Source organism: Schistocerca piceifrons, chromosome 9 (genome assembly GCF_021461385.2).
Source record: "Schistocerca piceifrons isolate TAMUIC-IGC-003096 chromosome 9, iqSchPice1.1, whole genome shotgun sequence".
Taxonomy (NCBI): Eukaryota; Metazoa; Arthropoda; class Insecta; order Orthoptera; family Acrididae; genus Schistocerca; species Schistocerca piceifrons.
Genome location: NC_060146.1, coordinates 142,122,652 through 142,142,978, shown reverse-complemented (window position 1 = coordinate 142,142,978; position 20,327 = coordinate 142,122,652). Strand labels below are relative to the sequence as shown.

The 20,327-nt window shown below is 44.9% G+C and overlaps 1 protein-coding gene across 1 annotated transcript in view; it reads right to left on the bottom strand.

The window, feature by feature from the left end:
* The window catches only part of LOC124716768 (hexosaminidase D-like), a 554,827-nt gene that overhangs the window by 205,313 nt on the left and 329,187 nt on the right, over window positions 1–20,327 (bottom strand). Inside the window, exon 5 of the mRNA XM_047243314.1 lies at window positions 6,452–6,643. Within this exon, the coding sequence (XP_047099270.1) occupies window positions 6,452–6,643 (192 nt within the window). The remainder of the gene's footprint in view (window positions 1–6,451; window positions 6,644–20,327) is intronic.

The window sequence follows — 20,327 nt, the reverse complement described above, 5'->3', positions numbered from 1 at the left end:
CACTCTTACTTCGGAAGACTTCTCTCCATTGGGAATGACATGCTGTGTTCTGTTATCTAGGAACTTTCATTCCAATCACACAATTGGTCTGATAGTCCACATGCTCTTACTTTGTTCATTAAACGACTGTGGGGAACTGTATCGAACGCCTTGCGGAAGTCAAGAAACACATCTACCTGGGAACCCGTGTCTATGACCCTCTGAGTCTCGTGGACGAATAGCGCGAGCTGGGTTTTACACGATCGTCTTTTTCGAAACCCATGCTGATTCCTACTGAGTAGATTTCTAGTCTCCAGAAAAGTCATTATACTCGAACATAATACGTGTTCCAAAATTCTACAACTGGGCCAGATTTCAAACATCTGCGGCCAATGAGAGATAATAGGTGTTCCGGGAAAGTGCCACTTTAATTATGTTGAACAGAGCAATTCAACAAATAACCGAACGAACGTCGTACAGCTTTTCTCTAGCGTCCAGATTCCAGGCTGAGCTTCTAAGCTGGAGTTTTGAGTGGGCAGCGGGGTGGTTTCCTTTGTTATTCCACGTGGTAGCCGATTACAACTATGTGCAGAACTATTAATTGTTTCCACTGAATTTGCTATCTCTCTCCCTTTCTCTCAAGGTGGAGTAAAACTGTGTCACGAAATTTTAACCCTGGATAGCTGATGCCAGTGGGAAACAAAGTTACTAATGTTGTGTAAGTCGACAACTCACAAGTTTTAAAGTACAGAAACCTGGCGCCACACGCTCCGATTGGCCGCGGGATTGCCCTGTTCCCGGACGCTCTGGACAACGCATTACCGCGAATGCTTTGCCTGCCGGAGGTCGCGGTGTATCCAAGGCTGCCCGCACGCTCGGTGGTAGCGCGCCAGCCTTCCACTCTGGGGGCGAATCCGCCGGACTCCCGACACATCCATTGTTGTTTCACGATAAGACGTACCGGGAACAAACTCGTCAACAGGTGTTAGTTCGCGTACAGAAAGTCTTTTACAAATTGTGTCGGCCCTGAAAAGGGCCTTTTTTGCAGCTAGGACACTGTTTACTTAAAGCAGTTGCTAGAAAGCCGGCCGATGTGCCCGTGCGGTTCTAGGCGCTTCAGTCTCGTCTGGCAGGTTCGAATCCTGCCTCGGGCATGGATGTGTGTGATGTCCTTAGGTTTGTTAGGCTTAAGTAGTTCTAAGTTCTAGGGGACTGATGACCTTAGAAGTTAAGTCCGATAGTGCTCAGAGCCATTTCAACCAAGTTGCTAGAACTGGCGACCCTCTGACGCGACACAAGGTTGGTAACGTCGAGCGGTGTTTTGTCGAACTGTTTCAAAGAATCCTGGCAGTGCCCTGATGTGACTGACGGCATCTTGAATGCGATCCGCTAATTCCTTGGGTGAACTAGGAGGGTCAACTCGAACCTTGAAGAATACATACAGAAAAAGTCCAGTGGCGTGACGTCTGATGATCGCGGAGGCCCTGTCCTGCGAGCGCCTCTGCCAATTACCCGGCCGTCGAAGAGTTCATTTCAATATCCGAGCACAGCACGACTGTTATGTGTGGCCTTCCCATCGTGCTGCAGGCACATGCGTAGCCGTATGTCCTGGGGAGCGTCTTCCAGCAGGCCGGGTAGAGTTTCTTGCAAAAAGTGAAGGTAATTTTCCCGGTAAGTCGAAGAGGTAGACGGACGAGCCGAATCAGATGATCACCCACAATGCCTGCCGAAACGTTGTGAGAAAATCGTTCCTGGTGTCCGTGGACGTACGTGATGTGAGGATTTCCCCTTGGCCAGTAATGAACGTTTCAAGTATTCTAAGGGCCATCTAGGTGCACTCGTCGGTAAATAATACAATAGCGGGATGTCGGGATCTCGTCCAATACGTCGCAGAAACCGCCGGCCAAACACTACGATTTAGGCCTTGGACAGTGTGGAAACTAAATGGATACTGGCCGTCATCCCACAAAACCTCCCAGAGTAACCTATTAGTGGCCCCCATGTGGTGTCCAACCGCTCGAGTACTTGTTGTAGGTGCTTCCTCGAAGAGCTCGAGAACAGTCTCTTCAAATGCTGCATCCCGTCGTGTTCGGGGTCTTCCAGCATCACCACGGTATTCCGCCGACGAGCCTGTTTCGCCAAGTCGCTGGTGAATCGCTGTAAACGTTTGCTGATGTGGGTGGCGTCTTGCTGGGCACCGTTCCTCATACAATCGTCGAGCTTCGTGTGCATTACCGTCGGCTAGTCCATAAACAAAAACCATATCTTGTTGTTCTTCAAACGAATACTCTGACGGCATGCTTACTGTATGAATAAATGGCAGGTGACGATACTGTGCTCCGAAGCAAAGCTTACGTGTGAATGCCTCTGACGTGAGGTGGAGACAAACAGCAAGAGCTATTTGACACGTCTGCATATCACGTTGTGGCAGTGAGGGGGCAAGTGAATCGACATCCATAGCACTGCCTGTCAACCGACGAACGGCAACAGGGCAATCTGAGGACCAATAGGAGCGCGTGGCACCAAGCTTCCGTAATTTAAAAACGGTGCGTTGTCGACCTACACAACATTAGTCATTTTCGTCCCTACTGACATCAGCTGTCCATGGATAAAATTTCGTAACGCAAATTTTCTCTACCGTGTCCAAGACATAAATATTATGACGGACAATCAACACAGGCTAGCATTTGGCCGGTAGTTTGTGCGACGTGTTGCACGAGATACCGACTTCCCCGCCATTGTGTCGCTTACCGACGAACGCACCTTCCATCGGTCGGGATGGCCTTTACAACACTAGAAACGTGTGTGTGTGGGGGGGGGGGGGGGGAGGGGTTAGCGCATTTTTTTATATTTTTGTATTTTACATCTTTTGAATTTTGGGTACTACATCACGTTTCTACATCTATATGATTACTCTGCAGTTCAAAATTAAGTGCTTAGCGGAGGGTTCAGCGAAGCACCTTTAAGCTACTTGTCTACCGTTCCACCGGTCGGGGTGGCCGAGCGGTTCTAGGCGCTACAGTCTGGAACCGCGCGACCGCTACGGTCGCAGGTTCGAATCCTGCCTCGGGCATGGATGTGTGTGGTGTCCTTAGGTTAGTTAGGTTTAAGTAGTTCTAAGTTCTAGGGGACTGATGACCTCATATGTTAAGTCACATAGTGCTCAGAGCCATTTGCGTGCTTATGGAATATCGTCTCAGTTATGTGACTGGATTTGTGATTTCCTGTTAGAGAGGTCACAGTTCATAGTAACTGACGGAAAGCCATCGAGTAAAAGAGAAGTGATTTCCGGCGTTCCCCAAGGTAGTGTTATAGGCCCTTTGCTGTTCCTTATCTATATAAACGATTTGGGAGACAATCTGAGCAGCCGTCTTCGGTTGTTTGCAGATTACACTGACGTTTATCGACTAATACCCTCATCGGAAGATCAAAACAAACTGCAAAACTATTTAGAAAAGACATCTGAATGGTGCGAAAAGTGGCAGTTGACCCTAAATAACGAAAAGTGTGAGGTCATCCACATGAGTGCTAGAAGGAACTCGTTAAACTTCGGTTACACGATAAATCAATCTAATCTAAAAGCAGTAAATTCAACTAAATACCTACGTATTACAATTACGAATAACTTAAATTGGAACGAACACACAGAAAATGTTGTGGGGACGGCTAACCTAAGACTGCGTTTTATTGGCAGGACACTTGGAAAATGTAACAGACCTACTAAGGAGACTGCCTACACTACGCTTGTCCGTCCTCTTTTACAATACCGTTGCGCGGTGTGGGATCCTTACCAGGTAGGACTGACAGAGTACATCGAAAAAGTTCAAAGAAAGGCAGCACGTTTTGTATTATCGCGAAATATGGGAGAGAGTGTCACAGAAATGATACAGGATTTGGGCTGGACATAATTAAAAGAAAGGCGTTTTTCGTTGAGACGGAATCTTCTCACGAAATTCCAATCACCAACTTTCTCCTCCCAATGCGAAAATATTTTGTTGACACCGACCTACATAGGGAGGGACAATTACCACGATAAAATAAGAGAAATCAGATCTCGTACGGAAAGATATAGGTGTTTATTCTTTTCGCGCGCTGTACGAGATAGGAATAGTAGAGAATTGTGGAGGTGGTTTGATGAACCCTCTGCCAGGCACTTAAGTGTGATTTGCAGAGTATCCATGTAGATGTAGATGTAGATGGCCTGTCACTCGACTTAGCTCAGTCCTTCTCGGAAACACCAGAAACGACGCGGTGTTTCATAGAGTATGGCGGTGCGGTATTTTTCGGCACAGCTCTCTGAATTCGGTAGAAGTGAGCTATCAGCGCTGTTTACCTTTCGCTATTTGTTCGTGGTATGAAGGACTTTCACAGGTCCAGTGGCTGTTTGCATAACAAGAGGCAGTCTAGCGATCTATCGTCACAAGACTTAAAAATCAGTGGGAATTACAGAAAAGAGGAATGAGAATTTTCAGTTTGCATAGCAACAGTTGCAGCATATTTGCTATGAAACGTCTTCACAAGACCATGCGGAAGGAATTTAAAGATTTACTTGACAATGGAAGAACAAAAAATTACAGCGATCGGCACACTGCATTCATTGTTCTGCACATAAAAAAATACTTTGCGCTAAATTTTTAAGCTTGGATCACAGGAACAAATGCGTCATACGAATGGTAAAATTTATCAAGTCGCACACATAATTACATTGTCAGCTGGAACCGTTTTCAATGGAACTGAACGAAGAGTAAGGAAACTTCGTGTATTACAGCAAAGTACGTTGGTTAAGTCAAGGGGCATGCCTAGAACGATTTCTCGTTTTAAATCTCGCTAATGTTGAATTTATGAAAAAAAAAGGAGTAGATGGGTTGCAGACATCGCATATTAAGTGGGCTTGAATATACTCTGTCCATACTAAGACAGCGACAGCGCAAGGTAACTTCTTTCTGATTTTATGGGGATGCATTTAAAAGGAAAATCGCATAGAGCATGGACACATTCTGACAAAGATAATCCACTTCCCTAAGCTCACTGCTGCTACAGAAAATGCGAGGTTCGAAGAACTCATTGTGCCATTAAACGCATTACAAGGACAGTTTCATAAAGATTTTGAGGACAGTGTCAATCTTACATCTGTTTTCGAGAACGTTTGCCGTTTCAGTTGAAAGCGCCCTTGTGCATTTGCCGATATAACTGATTGATCTTTACGGTAATTCCAGTTTTAATGACAAGTCTTTTTAGGTCCAAAGTGTAAAGTATGTCTACATTGCGTTCTTCAGGTAGAATTGCCACGTCTCCATAATGAGACTGCGAAAATGCTTCAATATTGCGATCGACATATTTGTGTCCAAGAGCTTTTTTCGATTGTGAAACTAAAGAAGACGACGATTACGTGGAAATTTGCGTGTTAAAATCTGTGAAATTGCATGTATATGTCGACAGTTTGTATCAGATAAAAATTTTATTATGGCTTCAGTGTATTTAAATAAACTGAAAATTCCTTTTGTTTGTGACCCATTGTAAGTAGGCTGTTTAGGTTTTTATGTTGGTAACGCCATGTAGCACTCTATATGAAAATCACCGACTGTGCTGTGTGCAGGCTGTGGTTGGTTTGCATTGTAGTGTTGGGCAGTTGGCTGTTAACAGCGCGTAGCGTTGCGCAGTTGGAGGTGAACCGCCAGCAGTGATGGATGTGGGGAGAGAGGTGGTGGAATTTTGAGAGCGGACGATCTGGACGTGTGTCCATCAGAGACGCAGTAAATTTGTAAGACTGGATGTCATGAACTGCTATATATATTATGACTTTTGAACACTTTTAAGGTAAATACATTGTTTGTTCTCTATCAAAATCTTTCATTTGCTAACTATGCCTATCAGTAGTTAGTCCCTTCAGTAGTTTGAATCTTTTATTTAGCTGGCAGTAGTGGCGCTTGCTGTATTGTAGTAGTTCGAGTAACGAAGATTTTTGTGAGGTAAGTGATTTGTGAAAAGTATAGGTTAATGTTAAACAGGGCCATTATTTGTAGGGATTATTGAAAGTCAGATATCGTTGCGCTAAAAATATTGTGTGTCAGTTTAGTGTTGATCAGAATAGGTAAAGAGCGAAATGTCTGAGTACGTTCAGCTGCTCAGCTGTTTGAAAATCAAATAATTTAAGAGGTTTATCTGCATAGTAATTTAATAAGTTTTCTAAGGGGACGTTTCACTATGTTGTTCAGAAATGCGAAATATAAAGCCGCATCATATGCAGTGCAACTGCACTGCCATTTAAATGCGTTGCAGTTGCAGTTTCCCCTCTTCGCCCTCCTCACACTCAGGCAGAGTGGCATGGTGGTGGGAGAAACGTGAAGCGAAGCTGAGCGCTTTGGCACTCTTGCCCGGGCACTGCCCGCAAGCCGAAATCTTGGCTGGCCGTGCTGTAGTGCCTACAGTATACACTACGGAAAAAGTGCGGGGTTGAAGTGTAGGTGCTCACCTGGCGTATCATCTCGCTGATGAAGGGCATGGTCTGTGGGTGCGAGGGGCAGATGGCGTCTGGGTGGGCCCTCTCCTCTCGCAGATGCGCCCATTGGCGTTGTTTGAGCGCCATCTCCAGGTGGCCAAACGTTTGCACCAGAGGCACCACGTGCATGCCCAGACGCTCAGACATCTCCACCAGGTCCCTCACCTGCCGACACGGGGAAGACATCCAAAAGTGTGTACGCAGTACTGGATGAGGCATAATGGGTGTTTCTGAGTAAGGGGTTTCCTCAGGGTTCAGTGTTGGGTCCTTAGTTTAATTAGGCAATGTGAAGACATTAGTTATTTACAATAACGATGTAGGCTGAAACAATTAAAATTTGCACAACCACTGGTTTTCTATCCCAGGGCTCCCGCTTTCTAGACATATATGTTGTCCATTACATCACAATGGTACTCCAGCTACCACAAATACTCGGAATATCTTGGTACAAATTTCAGTTTATTACTTTCAACATACAAACGTGCCCAACGTCATAAGCTGATACCATATTTGAAACTGAAAAATTTATTACTGCAGACGAGAAACTGAGTGAGAGATTTTGAAGGTTAATTTTTGGAGGAGCCTATACACAATCTAAGATGTCGTGGTCTCCTGACCTTCATTGCTTACATATTCCGCCCTCACAATCATATTCCACACATCAAGATGCTTCATTCGAACCCAAACTCGATAAGATAATGTTGTATGAATTCATGTAAACGATACGCAAATAATAAGTGCGCACTGGGGTTGAAATACTCGAGGCTGGCGAACACACATACATTCCAGACACGACGGTCACAGGAACTTTTAGTTCGAGAGTGGCAGACCACACACCGGGAGGCTGGTCCCTTCAGAGGATGAGTCAACCTCGGTTGCCCGTGGAGCAGACAGCATGTGCCCGAGTGAAAGGGGGAATGTCCCTGTGTTCAGCTTAAAAGCAAATTACGCTACATTGTGTGGGAGTGTCCAACCTACACATTCTTTACACATAGCATGCAGTTTCAGAGATTTTCACAGGGAGACAGCAAACGCCAAACACCGATACTACAGATTTCCGGATTGGTCACCTTAAACGAAATGTTATTCTCCCATTTTAGAAGAGCAATGCTGATAGGCAGACGATATTTCTGACGCCTTGAACTGAAGGAGTGATTGGAAGAGGCGCCGTTCCATTGTCGCTCTTGGAGCGAGGAACAAGTCTCTCCTCAGTACTTCACTGGGAGAGCACCTCTGTCAAGAGCGAATCGAAGTGCGACTCTGTATTGAGTCTTTGCGATTAACTGTTGTTCACTGTGTTGGCCGACACACTTATTGTACGGTGTGAACGGACAGAGTTATAGTTAAACGCCTGCGAGCGAATTTTTGAGTAGCACCTTGTGAAGAATGGACTGGGCAAGGTGGTGGTGGCTCCATAATGGTGTGGGCTGTGTTTACATGGAATGGTCTGGGTCTCTGGTCCAACTCAACTGGTCATTTACAGGAAATGGTTATCTTCGGCTTCTTGGACACCAATTGCAACCATTCATGGACTTTATGTTCCCAAACAACGATGGAATTTTTATGGCCAACAATGCGCCATGTCAGCGGGCCACAGTTGTTTAAAAACTTTATGGACAATTCGAGCGGATGATTTGGCCACCAAGGTCATACGACATCAATTCTATCAAACATTTATGGAGTATAATCGAGAGGCCAGTGCAGAAACTCCTGCATCGGCAACAATTCCACAAATATGGTTGGTTCAAATGGCTCTGAGCACTGTGGGACTTAACATTTGAGGTCATCAGTCCCCTAGACTTAGAGTTACTTAAACCTCACTAACCTAAGGACATCACACACATCCATGCTCGAGGCAGGATTCGAACATATGACTGTAGTAGCTGCGTGGATCCAGACTGAAGCACTTAGAACCGGTTGGCCACAGTGGGCGGCAAGTATGGTTCGCTATAGAGGAAGTTTTGTTCAGTGTTTCTGCAGGGGACTTCTCAACGACTTATTGAGCGCATTCTACACTGAGTGATCAAGAGTATCCGGACACCTGGCTGAAAATGACTTATACGTTTCTGGCGTCCTCCATCGGTAATGCTGGAATTCAGTATGCTGTTGGCCAACCCTTAGCCTTGATGACAGCTTCCACTCTCGCAGCATTCATTTAGTCAGGTGGTGAAAGGTTTCTTGGGGAATGGCAACCCATTCTTCACAGAGTACTGAACTGAGGAGAGGTATCGATGTCGGTCGGTGAGGGCTGGCACGAAGTCGGCGTTCCGAAACATCACAAATATGTTCTATAGAATTCAGGTCAGGACTCTGTGCAGTCCACTCTATTACAGTGATGTTACTGTCGTGTAACCACACCGCCACATGTCGTGCATTATGAACAGGTGCTCAATCGTGTTGAAAGATGCAATCGCCATTTCCGAATTGCTCTTCAACAGTGGGAAGGGAGAAGGTGCTCAAACATCAATGTAGGCCTGTCCTGTGACAGCCGGCCGGAGTGGCCGGGCGGTTAAAGGCGCTGCAGTCTGGAACCGCACGACCGCTACGGTCGCAGGTTCGAATCCTCCCTCGGGCATGGATCTGTGTGATGTCCTTAGGTTAGTTAGGTTTAAGTAGTTCTAAATTGTAGGGGACTTATGACCACAGCGGTTGAGTCCCATTGTGCTCAGAGCCATTTGAACCATTTGTCCTGTGACAGCACCACGCAAAACAACAAGGGGTGCAAGCCCCCTCCTTGAAAAACACGACCACACCATAACACCACCGCCTGCGAATTGTACTGTTGGCACTAGACACGCTGGCAGATGAGGTTCACCGGGCATTCACCATACCCTTACCGTGCCATCGGATCACCACATTGTGTACCGTGATTCGTCACTCCACTCAACGTTTTTCCACTGTTGAATCGTCCAATTTTTACGCTCCTTACACCAAGCGAGGCAACGTTTGCCATTTACTGGCGTGATGTGTGGCTTATGAACTGCCGCCCGACCATGAAATCCGAGTTTTCTCACCTCACGCCTAACTGTCATAGTACCTACAGTGGATCCTGATGCAGCTTGAAATTCCTGTGTGATGGTCCGGATAGATGTCTGCCTATTACACATTACGACCCTCTTCAACTGTCGGCGGTCTCTGTCTGTCAACAGACGAGGTAGGCCTGGACACTTTTGTGCTGTACGTGTCCCTTCACGTTTCCACATAACTATCACATCGGAAACAGTGGACCTAGGAATGTTTAGCAGTGCGGAAATCTCGCGTACAGACGTATGACACAAGTGACACCCAATCACCTGACCACATTCGGCATCCTCAAGTTCCGCGGAGCGTCCCATTCTGCTCTCTCACGATGTCTAATGATTACTCAGGTCGCTGATATGGAGCACCTGGCGGTAGGTGGCAGCACAATGCACCTAATATGAAAAACGTGTGTTTTTGGGGTGTCCGGATACCTTTGATCACATAGTGTAGAAATAGTGGGAGAAAAAGAAAGAGGAGGCAGCAGAAATGAAAAATACAAAAGAGTGAAGATCATATGTACGCTTGCGGGGGGGGGGGGGGGGGGGGAAGGGGGGATGTCTGTATCCTCGCAGACTGGCGATGTTTAACATGTAAATATAGCTCAGGGCGCATTTTGCACCGAAATTTTAAAGACGTTGTCATACAGGAAAAACAAGTTCGATCCCCCCTCCCCGGGGGGGGGGGGGGGGACGGTGAAAGCCGTACGAAAGAAAAACGAAAGGAGAGAGTGTAAGTGAGAAAGGAGACAGTGCCAGTCGGCTGTAGTTTAAACCAGTGGGAGAAAAAGGAGATAATGGGAGAGAAACGTATATAGACAGTGGCAGTGAGAGAGAGATTTTCCGTGTGAAAGCTTAACTGCAAAGAGAGACTAGGTAAATGGATTTAGAAAGTTTTGTGTTAAAATAGTGCGAATATGTTCGCATGCCAAAATTTTAGTGAGTAAGCTGGGATGAAGACTGAAGCAGCTGGTTCCCCACTTTTCGGACAGGGTCTTTCTAAGAGGAAGATATTCCCCTATTTTGTGCTCCGTGAGCCTCTCTGGTATAATTTTAATTGTTTTCTTCCTCGCAATCGGTTTTAAGAGAAAACGGGGAAGTTGTATGTATGGCTTATCGGATAACGCTTAGACTCGTACGAAGCTTTGTAATCCTTGACGTCGACAGCTTAAAACTATGCAAAATACTGCCACTATCATGACTGATCCACCAGCGGTAGAGGTCACATATAACCCGTGTTCCATGGTCCCAACTGAATTTACCCACTCATTTTAAGCGTCTTCAATTCAGAATCAAGGTTTTATTGGTATTAACAATAACCAAGGCTAAGTTCAGAGAGGGAGGGGAAGTGGAAATGGATAGAATGGAGGGTAAGAGTAAATGGGCATAGAGAGGGAAAGGCAGGTTATGGAGAGAGAGAGAGAGAGAGAGAGGTAAGGAGGAGATGGGCAGACGGAAATTAGTCGGTGGAGAGAGTTGGGGAGGAGGGGATGAATAGAGAGAGGGGATGTAGGAGATAAAAGAGGAGAAGGACAGAGAAAGGAGGGATGAGGTGGAGGAGTCCGACAAAAAGAGGGGGGAGGGAGATATGGACAGAGAGGGAGAAGAAGAATAATAGTACGTGTCTCCAACTACCAAAATATTTAGCAACTGCGAAGCACTGCCTGGTTCGCTAGTACTGTATATACCGAACTGTCCACAAATATATTTATGTCGCATTCATCTCGTAGCGTTTCATTTGCTCTAGCGTGTGCATTCACCTCGTTACACTGAAGGCCACAACAATGTCACACCAAATACGCCACTTACGCTTCAGAAACTCGTAAATTAATATGGCGCCTGCAAGATTTCCTTACAACAGATAATGACAGAACGGGGCCTTGACGACAAGCAAACGTGTTTCTCGAAGTTAATAAGAAAAATGAAAAAGTTTATTTCAGTATTATTCAAAACTATTTTGACTACTTCGTGAATGAAATTTGCATAACCAGAGAGTTGCGTTGAAATGTAAGGTTCGATTGTGAGTAGGCCTATGTGTAGACAGCGGTACTGGCTTGCCGTCACCCATCCTGTGTAAGCCGAGTAGATGCCATGTTGATTTACATGTTTTCAAAGCTAAAATGCCGTATTTGGCGGTTCTCATACTCGCTTACTATAAAAATTTGCAATGGAACTGATGACCATATTAAATATCTCTAAAAAAATCAGTTTTGTTTCGCTTTACCATGCAAAAGAATATCAAAATGTGACATCTGCACTGAAGTGTTACCAGAATAGAATTCATTAGAATTTTTGTTTCACGTCACGTCATTTGCAGATTACACACCAACTTCATCTTTGGGTAGAAAGTAAACATCCAATGTCAACTTTCAGGAACTGTTCGTAAACGTTTGTCTTCAGATTTACACTTTTACGCGAAAATGAGAAAAATGCCAAATTTCATGACACTTCGTAAAGAAAGCTAATTTTGTGTCACGACACTAAAAACTGCCGATTGCACATAATTTTTCATTGTTCACGTGAAATACCCTGTAGGTCTAGGTAATTCGCTTAAATTTTTAGTGTGGGTTCGTCGTAGGATACATGCTTTTTTACCGGATGTTGTTGAAATCCCTGGGCTAGCAAGACAGAGTGGATGAGGTTATATTTGTGGAAACGGGGCCAAAATAAGTTACTTTCAGCTGCACTCAACGTATAAACTTTATTTGTTAAAACACCCAATCACACAAGCAAGAATCAAAAACTCTTTTTATTTAATTTAGATCGGCTGAAGGCCACACATTAATCGAGAACAGTGTTACGGCTTAAGGCCGAGACAAAGATTTTCAAAGTTTAATCTAGATAGGCTGAAAACTCGGCTGAAGGCCGCATATCAACAAAACAATTTAACGGCTTAAGGCCTAGGAAGAAGAGCCATTTGAAAAGGCTGAAGGCCCTATCTTCAAATAATCGTGTAAAACTCGGCTGAAGGCCTCATACTAAAGAATAACAATCTTACGACTTAAGGACAAGGATTTTGAATCTTTAATTTAAGAGAGATTAAGACTCTGCTGAAGGCCACACACCACGCAGAAAACAATTTTACAGCTTAAGACCTAAAGGGAAAAGCTTCTAAATTTCAACTAAAATAGGCTAAAGGCTTTATGCTAAAATGCTTCACATAAAGCTCGGCTGAAGGTCACATACGAAACACAAACAATCTCGCTGTTTAAAGCACAAGCAAAGAAATTTCCAATTTTCTATTTAAGCTGCAAATCTCGGCTAAAGGCCAAATACAAACTAGAAAATATTTTTTACAGCTTAAGGCCTAGACAGAAGGAATTTTCAATTTTAATTTTGAAAGGTTGAAACTCTGCTGAAGGCCACATACCAAACAAGAAACAATTTTTCTTTTTTACGGCTTCTAACATTCTGCGTGGTGTCTGTTTGTTCTAAGTCGTGTCTCCCTACCACTTTCGCGCAACGACGCTCTGAGCGTGTTTTTTAGGGAATTGACTAGTTTGAACCTGGGACCTGTTGCTGGTAAAGAGACGCCAGACCACACATGACATGTAGAGTTCAGAAGAGTTCAGTGAGACTAGCGATGATATAATCAAATACTTAATGATTTCAGCGTCAGCTCCACTGCACTCCCTGTAAAAGATTCTTAATATTAAGTAAATTTAGTGGAAGGGGTTCAAGACATTCTTATTTTTAGTTAGCTGGTAAAATAACGTCGAAAAAGCAGTTAAGTTTACTATTGGAAATTTTATTCTACTCACAAAACAATGTTTATAAATTGCACTATTGATAAAAGGAAATATTTTAATACAGGATGATAAAAACCAACTGCGTTCAACAAAAACGTGAACGAATATTCACTGAATGGGTTTCCAAGTTCTACAATGGATCGAAGGACGACCTATGCCATATCACCTCTATAATCTAGATTTAAGTTAAGTTTCATAAAAGAGAAAACTATCAAAATGGTCTACAGTGACTCCCAATTATCTTTAATTACTTATCTAACTTGTCGGAAATTACAGTGGCTGATGTGGCTTCTCAATAATTATATAACAGAAAAATCATCGCGTTTCAGATTTTTACTTCAAGTAGCAAATGTGAACACCATGAGCTTTAATTGACGATCGACACTAGTATTACGTAAAAAGGGGATGTAACAGATGAGACTTCTGCAGTTCTGAGTGAAGCGTTATGTGACACCGTGTGCGTTCATTACCTTGACGGTGTTTAGGCAGCGTCAGGGGGCGACGCAGCTCCACACACCTCGCCGTCTCGGAAGCAACTCTCTCCTAACTTCTCCTTACTACAATTTACCGAAGTTGGTTTAAAAAAAGCTATCTGGCTGTTTTTTCAACTGACCAATCAGGGTCTCAATGTTAACCTTAAGCTCCGCCTGCAAAATTCTATCTATCCAATGAGAAACGTTATACTTTTCGTGGTGGGGCAATGTTTTTAAAGTTTGCAACGTAAGAGAGACGTGAAAAAGTCTCACGCTAAAACTTGCAGCTGGTGTGGCCCGTTTAGTGTTATCGTAAGATCTTTACTGTTCTTCTGGAGGGCTCTATCTTTTAACATGGGCTGGGGGGTGGTTTTGGCGGTTGGCCGGCGATGTGGGTGTCCGTCCCTTACCGTAGGGCCTTCTAGCTTAACACGGTTCTGCTCTCGGCTTCTGTTCTCGTTTCTTCCCTCGGAACTGCGTCTGTTTCACGGTGGGAAGGTATGACATGCATTTAGGCGTTCTTGTGTTAGTCTGTCGTATTCCATTTGCTCATTCGTTGATCGTATTACTTTGGTTACTTTAATGTCAGGATTTATTCGGAACTGTGTGACATACTGTCGGATTTGCTATCATGTCAGGGTTTTCATGGAAGGTGTTGGATTTGCCTGACACCTTACAGGCTTAACGCCTAAGAAGAAAAGCCTTGCAATTTTAATAAGCTAAAACTCGGCTGAAGGCCACACAGAGTACTTAAAAAGGAAACCACTACGTAAAAAAAAGGGAGCGGCGCTCAGAAGGTTCCAAGGGTCACCCTGGGAAGGTAACACTAACGCACGTTTAGGTGAGACAGGCAGCCAGACCGACAACCTCTTAATAGGAAGGCAACCCAACCGAAATGGCAGCCGACAAACCAACCAACAAGATCAGTTCTGCTCCACCAGACCAGCAAAACGAGAAGATGTCAATAGCACAACGTTCTGGGTACTGGTGCTCAATCCAGCGAAGACATAATAAACGCCCAAAACTGCCACCAACACCTCAGCTGTCGAACTACGCGCCGTACTGGAAAGCATCAACACGACGAGGAAAATACACTGCCGAAAACTACGTCAACGACCAGGGCAGGTAACCGGAACGTCAACCGCCACAAGGCAGAAGATGCTGCTGGTACACTTCATTAATGAAAGAATGAATTAAATTATGTTAAACACCAAACAGGAAGGCGGTTGCAATTCTAGCATCTTCAATGCACACACATTGTTGCTCACGGGAACCTCCCAGGAAGCAACCATCAGAATCAAAAGAAGAGATAGCAGTTGAGGCTTGATAGCAGGTTAAGTGAGCACTGAACCTTATTGTCCAGGATCAGTGGGTGATGAACTTCGTAACCCTTGCAAGCAGCGCCTCTTAACTCCAACTGGTTGTGCACGCCGCCAGTGGCTCCGGACTGACTATGCGTCACGGAGACTTCCTCACTGCTCTGCCCCAACCGACTGACTCCCCAACACCCGGAAACGGTCAGAAGATCAAATACACGTCAGCGATGAAATGACAGAACGACCAACCAACGGTCGTTGCCGCTCCAGTCTTCGTCAGTCGGACGGTACGTGTGTGTCACCGGCGGTCGGCAAGTACTGGCTGTCCGCACCCCACTGGCGCACAGTGCCCGAAGCTCCTTCTGCACTAATGGTCCGTCTCCAAGTGACTTCCCAACACACGATGACCCGGAAATACTATCGGTCGCTACAGAGAAGGTACGACAGTGCACTATCGATACGCATTGCTGCTGCCACTCACGGGCAAGTAAGGCAAAAAGCTAGTGACGCCAGTACATGGAATAAGAAAACGAGGCGGCTGTACCGTAATCGAAGACGGCGAACAATAAATGGAACGAACATGAGCCGTTCACGGCTCAGTTGTGTTATAATCGAACCATCCATTCCAGTGGTTCGAATTCTTACTTGATCATCTAGATTTAGATTTTCCGTGGTTTCCGTAAACCATTTAAAACACATGCTGAGATGGTTTCTCTAAAAAAAAGGGCACGCCCGACTATCTTCCCATCCTTCCCCAATCCGAGCTTGGTTCTCAGTCTCTTATCACGTCATCGTCGGCATGATGTAGAATCCAAGTCTTCCTTCCTTATTTCGCCCGAATAGCATGCGTGATTTCTCCATTCAGGTGTAGTTGCACTGCTAATTGTGTTAAACAATTATTAGGGACAGGAAAATTTCACGAAAGCAATAACACGAAAAATAACGCGAAGTTTCTAATGAAATAACGCTAAAGCGGCATTTTCTACGAGATTTCGGGAAAGTTGTAAATTTGCCACATAAAAATGTCATAAAGCTGAGGGAGCTTCGTAACTGATAGTTATTGAATGATAGGAATGTTCTCAAGCATTGGGTTCACGTATTATGTTAAAATAACGATTCATTTACGATATAACAAACTTTAACGTGACAACGAAAATAACATCGAACTTGGAAAAAATCACCAATTTTAACAAAATATAACAGAGAATTTTCAAAAAAGCAATGGATTTAACAATAAAACCACATAATTTGGCAAAAAATACCGAATTTGCAAAGAAATATCGCCGAACGTGTTAAAAAGCATCACGGAATTGGGCCAAAAATAACACCGATTTTGGAAAAAATCATCGCATCTGGCATGAAATATCACCAAATTTGCCAAAAAACAATACCGAATCAGCTAACAGTAAGTTAGGGAAAAAACACCGAATCAGGCAAAAAATAATACCAAAATAGATAAAAAACACAGAGTTTGGAAAAAATATAACGCTTACTTTGGCCATAAAATAAAACGACTTTATCTGTCCCTAACTATAACGTATTTTAGTATGTTTGAAAATTTCGAAAAATTCTTTTTTTTTTGTACATGAGGTGTCCTGTGGGATGTCTTCTTTATTCTGATGTTCATCCAAGGTTTGCCAGAAACTCCGCTATCGAGCTACAAGACGATCTGTGAAAAATTATGCGCGAAAATCATTCATAGTGGAAACAAAACATTTGAAATGTAGTTTCAACAAAGGCCTAACATGTATTCTGGAATACATGAACGTGCTCGAACTTGAGACTGTACCAGTCTGTTACAAAAGAAGAAATGATCGTCTGGTATTTATTGGGCGGGATATCCTCTTCGGTGTTCGGCCGCCGTATTCCAAGACTTTTTAGTTGAGGCCGTAACGCCACCGCTGGGCTACGGAGGCAGACAGACTGTTACAACTTCGGCGAAGGCGGACTAAAAGCGAATCGAGCGAGCAAAGCAGCGGATGACAGTCGAACAGACCTGCAGGATCACCATGGACACGAAGAAGATGGAGAGGACCTTCTATGGATCTGGAAGGATTCCCGTACGGTGCAGGGGTCTATCACTAGAGGTGTGCTTAACTCAACTACGAGGGTTGTAACTTGAATAGTGGCAATTATTTATTCAGAACCGATACATAGGAGTTACATGTTTGCAGCTGTTACTGTCCTTCAAAATATTCACCAGCGTTGTGTAGAACCCGTTGGCAGCGATGTGGAAGGCGCAGTATTCCGTTAGCAGAGCCTGTTCTGTTGATGGTGCGTATAGAGCGGTCTAAAGTTATGGCGAGTCTCGTGTACGATGGTGTTATCCCAACGCATTACGTTCCTCCACGGCAGACCGTCCATGCACAGTATTACTGTTCGTTTTTGGAGCATCACCTGCGATCAGCTTTGCGAAAGAAGCGGCGACACTTTCTGCGCAACCCACCCATCATTTTGCACGACAATCCACGGGCACATACAGCGCAAGCTGTGACTCCTCTGTTCGGTCGACGGGACTGGGAAGTACTGTACCATCCACCATACTTCCCGGACTTATGTCGTTATGACTTTGATTTGATTCCGAAGATAAAGGAACCACGCCGTGGCATTCGCTTCAGAGCTGTTCCAGAGATTCGACAGGCAGTGGACCGCTCCATTCGCACCATAAACAGAACAGGCTCTGCTAACGGTATACTGTCCCTTCCACATCGCTGGCAACGGGTTCTACACAACGCTGCTGACTACGTTGTTGTGAATAAATAGTTCCTTAGGTTGGTACATTAAGTTCGTAGAAGGCGCATATTCATCAGCGTAGAAAGTGCCTTGACGTTGTTCGATAGAGAACGTAAAAGGAGAAAACCTGAAGGTGAAAGACCAGGTGAATAGCTTGCGTGCGCGACGTCTTCCCAATCAAATTCCCGTACACTGTTTTTGGTCAGTCTAGCAGAATGAGGGCGGGCGTTATCATGGAGTGGCGTCACTTCACGCACTCTTCCTGATCGTTGTTCTTGAATTACGTGTGCAAGACGTCTCAGTTGTTAACAATAAATGTCATCAGTGATGGTTTCACCTCGGGAAAGCATTTCCTAGTACACCACACCGTCGCTGTTACATCAGATGCGTATAACATTATAAGAATGGTCGGTGTTGTTCACTACCCAATTGATGACGAGCAAGCGGAGATACATTACTGGCCATTAAAATTGCTACGCCATGAATATGACGTGCTACAGACGCGAAATTTAACCGACAGGAAGAAGATGCTGTCACACGCAAATGATAAGCTTGTCAGAGCACTCACACAAGGTTGGTGCCGATGGCGACACCTACAACGTGCTGACGTTAGGAAAGTTTCCAACCGATTTCTCGTATACAAACAGCAGTTGACCGGCCTTGCCTGGTGAAACGTTGTTGTGATGCCTCGTGTAAGAAGGAGAAATACGTACCATCACGTTTCCGACTTTGATAAAGGTCGGATTGTAGCTTATCGCGATTGCGGTTCGGGACATTGCTGCTCGCGTTGGTCGAGATCCAAGACTGTTAGCAGAATATGGAATCGGTGGGTTCAGGAGGGTAATACGGAACAGCGTGCTGGATCCCAACGGCCTCGTATCACTAGCAGTCGAGATGACAGGCATCTTATCCGGATAGCGTTAACGGATCGTGCAGCCACGTCTCGATCCCTGAGTCAACAGCTGGGGACATTTGGAAGACAACAACCATCTTCACGGACAGTTCGACGACGTTTGCAGTAGCATCGACTATCAGCTCGGAGACCATGGCTGCGGTTACCCTTGACGCTGCATCACAGACAGGAGCGCCTACGATGGTGTACTCCACGAGGAACCTGTGTGCACGAATGGCAAAACGTCATTTTTTCGGATGAATCCAGGTTCTGTTTACAGCATCATAAGGGTCGCATCCGTGTTTGGCGACATCGCGATGAACGCACAGTGGAAGCGTGTATTCGTCATCGCCATACTGGCGTCGTATCACCCGGTGTGATGGTATGGGGTGCCATTGGTTACACGTCTCGGTCACGTCTTGTACGCATTGACGGCACTATGAACAGTGGACGTTACATTTCAGATGTGTTACGACTCGTGTCTCTACCCTTCATTCGATGTCTGCGAAACGCTACATTTCAGCAGGATAATGCACGACCACATGTTGCAGGTCCTGTACGGGCCTTTCTGGATACAGAAAATGTTCGACTACTGCTCTGGCCAGCAAATTCTCGTGTTGAAGCTGCATGGGCAACTGTACCTGTACACGCCATCGAAGCTCTGACTCAATGCCTAGATGTATCAAGGCCGTTATTACGGCCAGAGGTGGTTGTTCTGGGTACTGATTTCTCAGGATCTATGCACCCAAATTGCTTGAAAATGTAATCACATGTCAGTTGTAGTATAATATACGAGGGGCGTTCAGAAAGTAAGCTCCGATCGGTCGCGAAATGGAAACGACTATGAAAATCCGATAAAGCTATGCACAGATGTGTTGGGTAGTGTCTCTAGTATAACCCCAGTTAGCATCACGTCGCTCTTCTCATTTCTGAGCTCGCAGTGAGTGCGTAAAGATGTCTAGAAAATAGTGTCTGCCGCCAAGTACGAGGGCCTAGTGAGAAATTTCGCCTGAAGCTATGCAGCTAACATTACATAACTGTCGTGCTGTTTCGTCTTCACGACAATTCTCAGCCGCATTCTGCAGGGGCAATGAAGATGCTCCTGCATCGTTTTCAAATGGAAATGTTAGATTATCCACAATACAGTCCGCATTTGTCTCCCCCTGAGTTTCATCTCTGGTCACATGAACCGCTGTCTTTGAAGACAACATTTTGACACAGACAACGAGGTGTAGGCCAGCGTGGAGAATTGGCGGAAAGCACTGGCGGCTGCCTTCTATGATGAGGCTATTGAAAAGTTGGTACAACGCTATGACAAAAGTCTAAGTCAGAACGGCGACTACGTAGAGAAGTAGCTGAAAGGTGTAGCTAATTGTTACAAGTAAAACATTTCTGATGTTCACTGTGGTTTCAATTTGGCAATCAATCGGAGCTTACTTTCTGAACAGGCCTCGTATTTGTCCAATGAATACCCGTTTATCACCTGCATTTCTTCTTGGTGTAGCAATTTTAATGGCCAGTAGTGTACTTAGAAGAGGTGAGGAGTTGACCGAAGGTGAGGATGAGATTTCGAGGGAAGGAGGAAAGGGGGAGGATGCAGTTTGTTAGAGGGGGCAGGGAAGGAGCAGTTGTACAGAGAGAATGGGCAGCAGGAGCTGGATAATGAGTG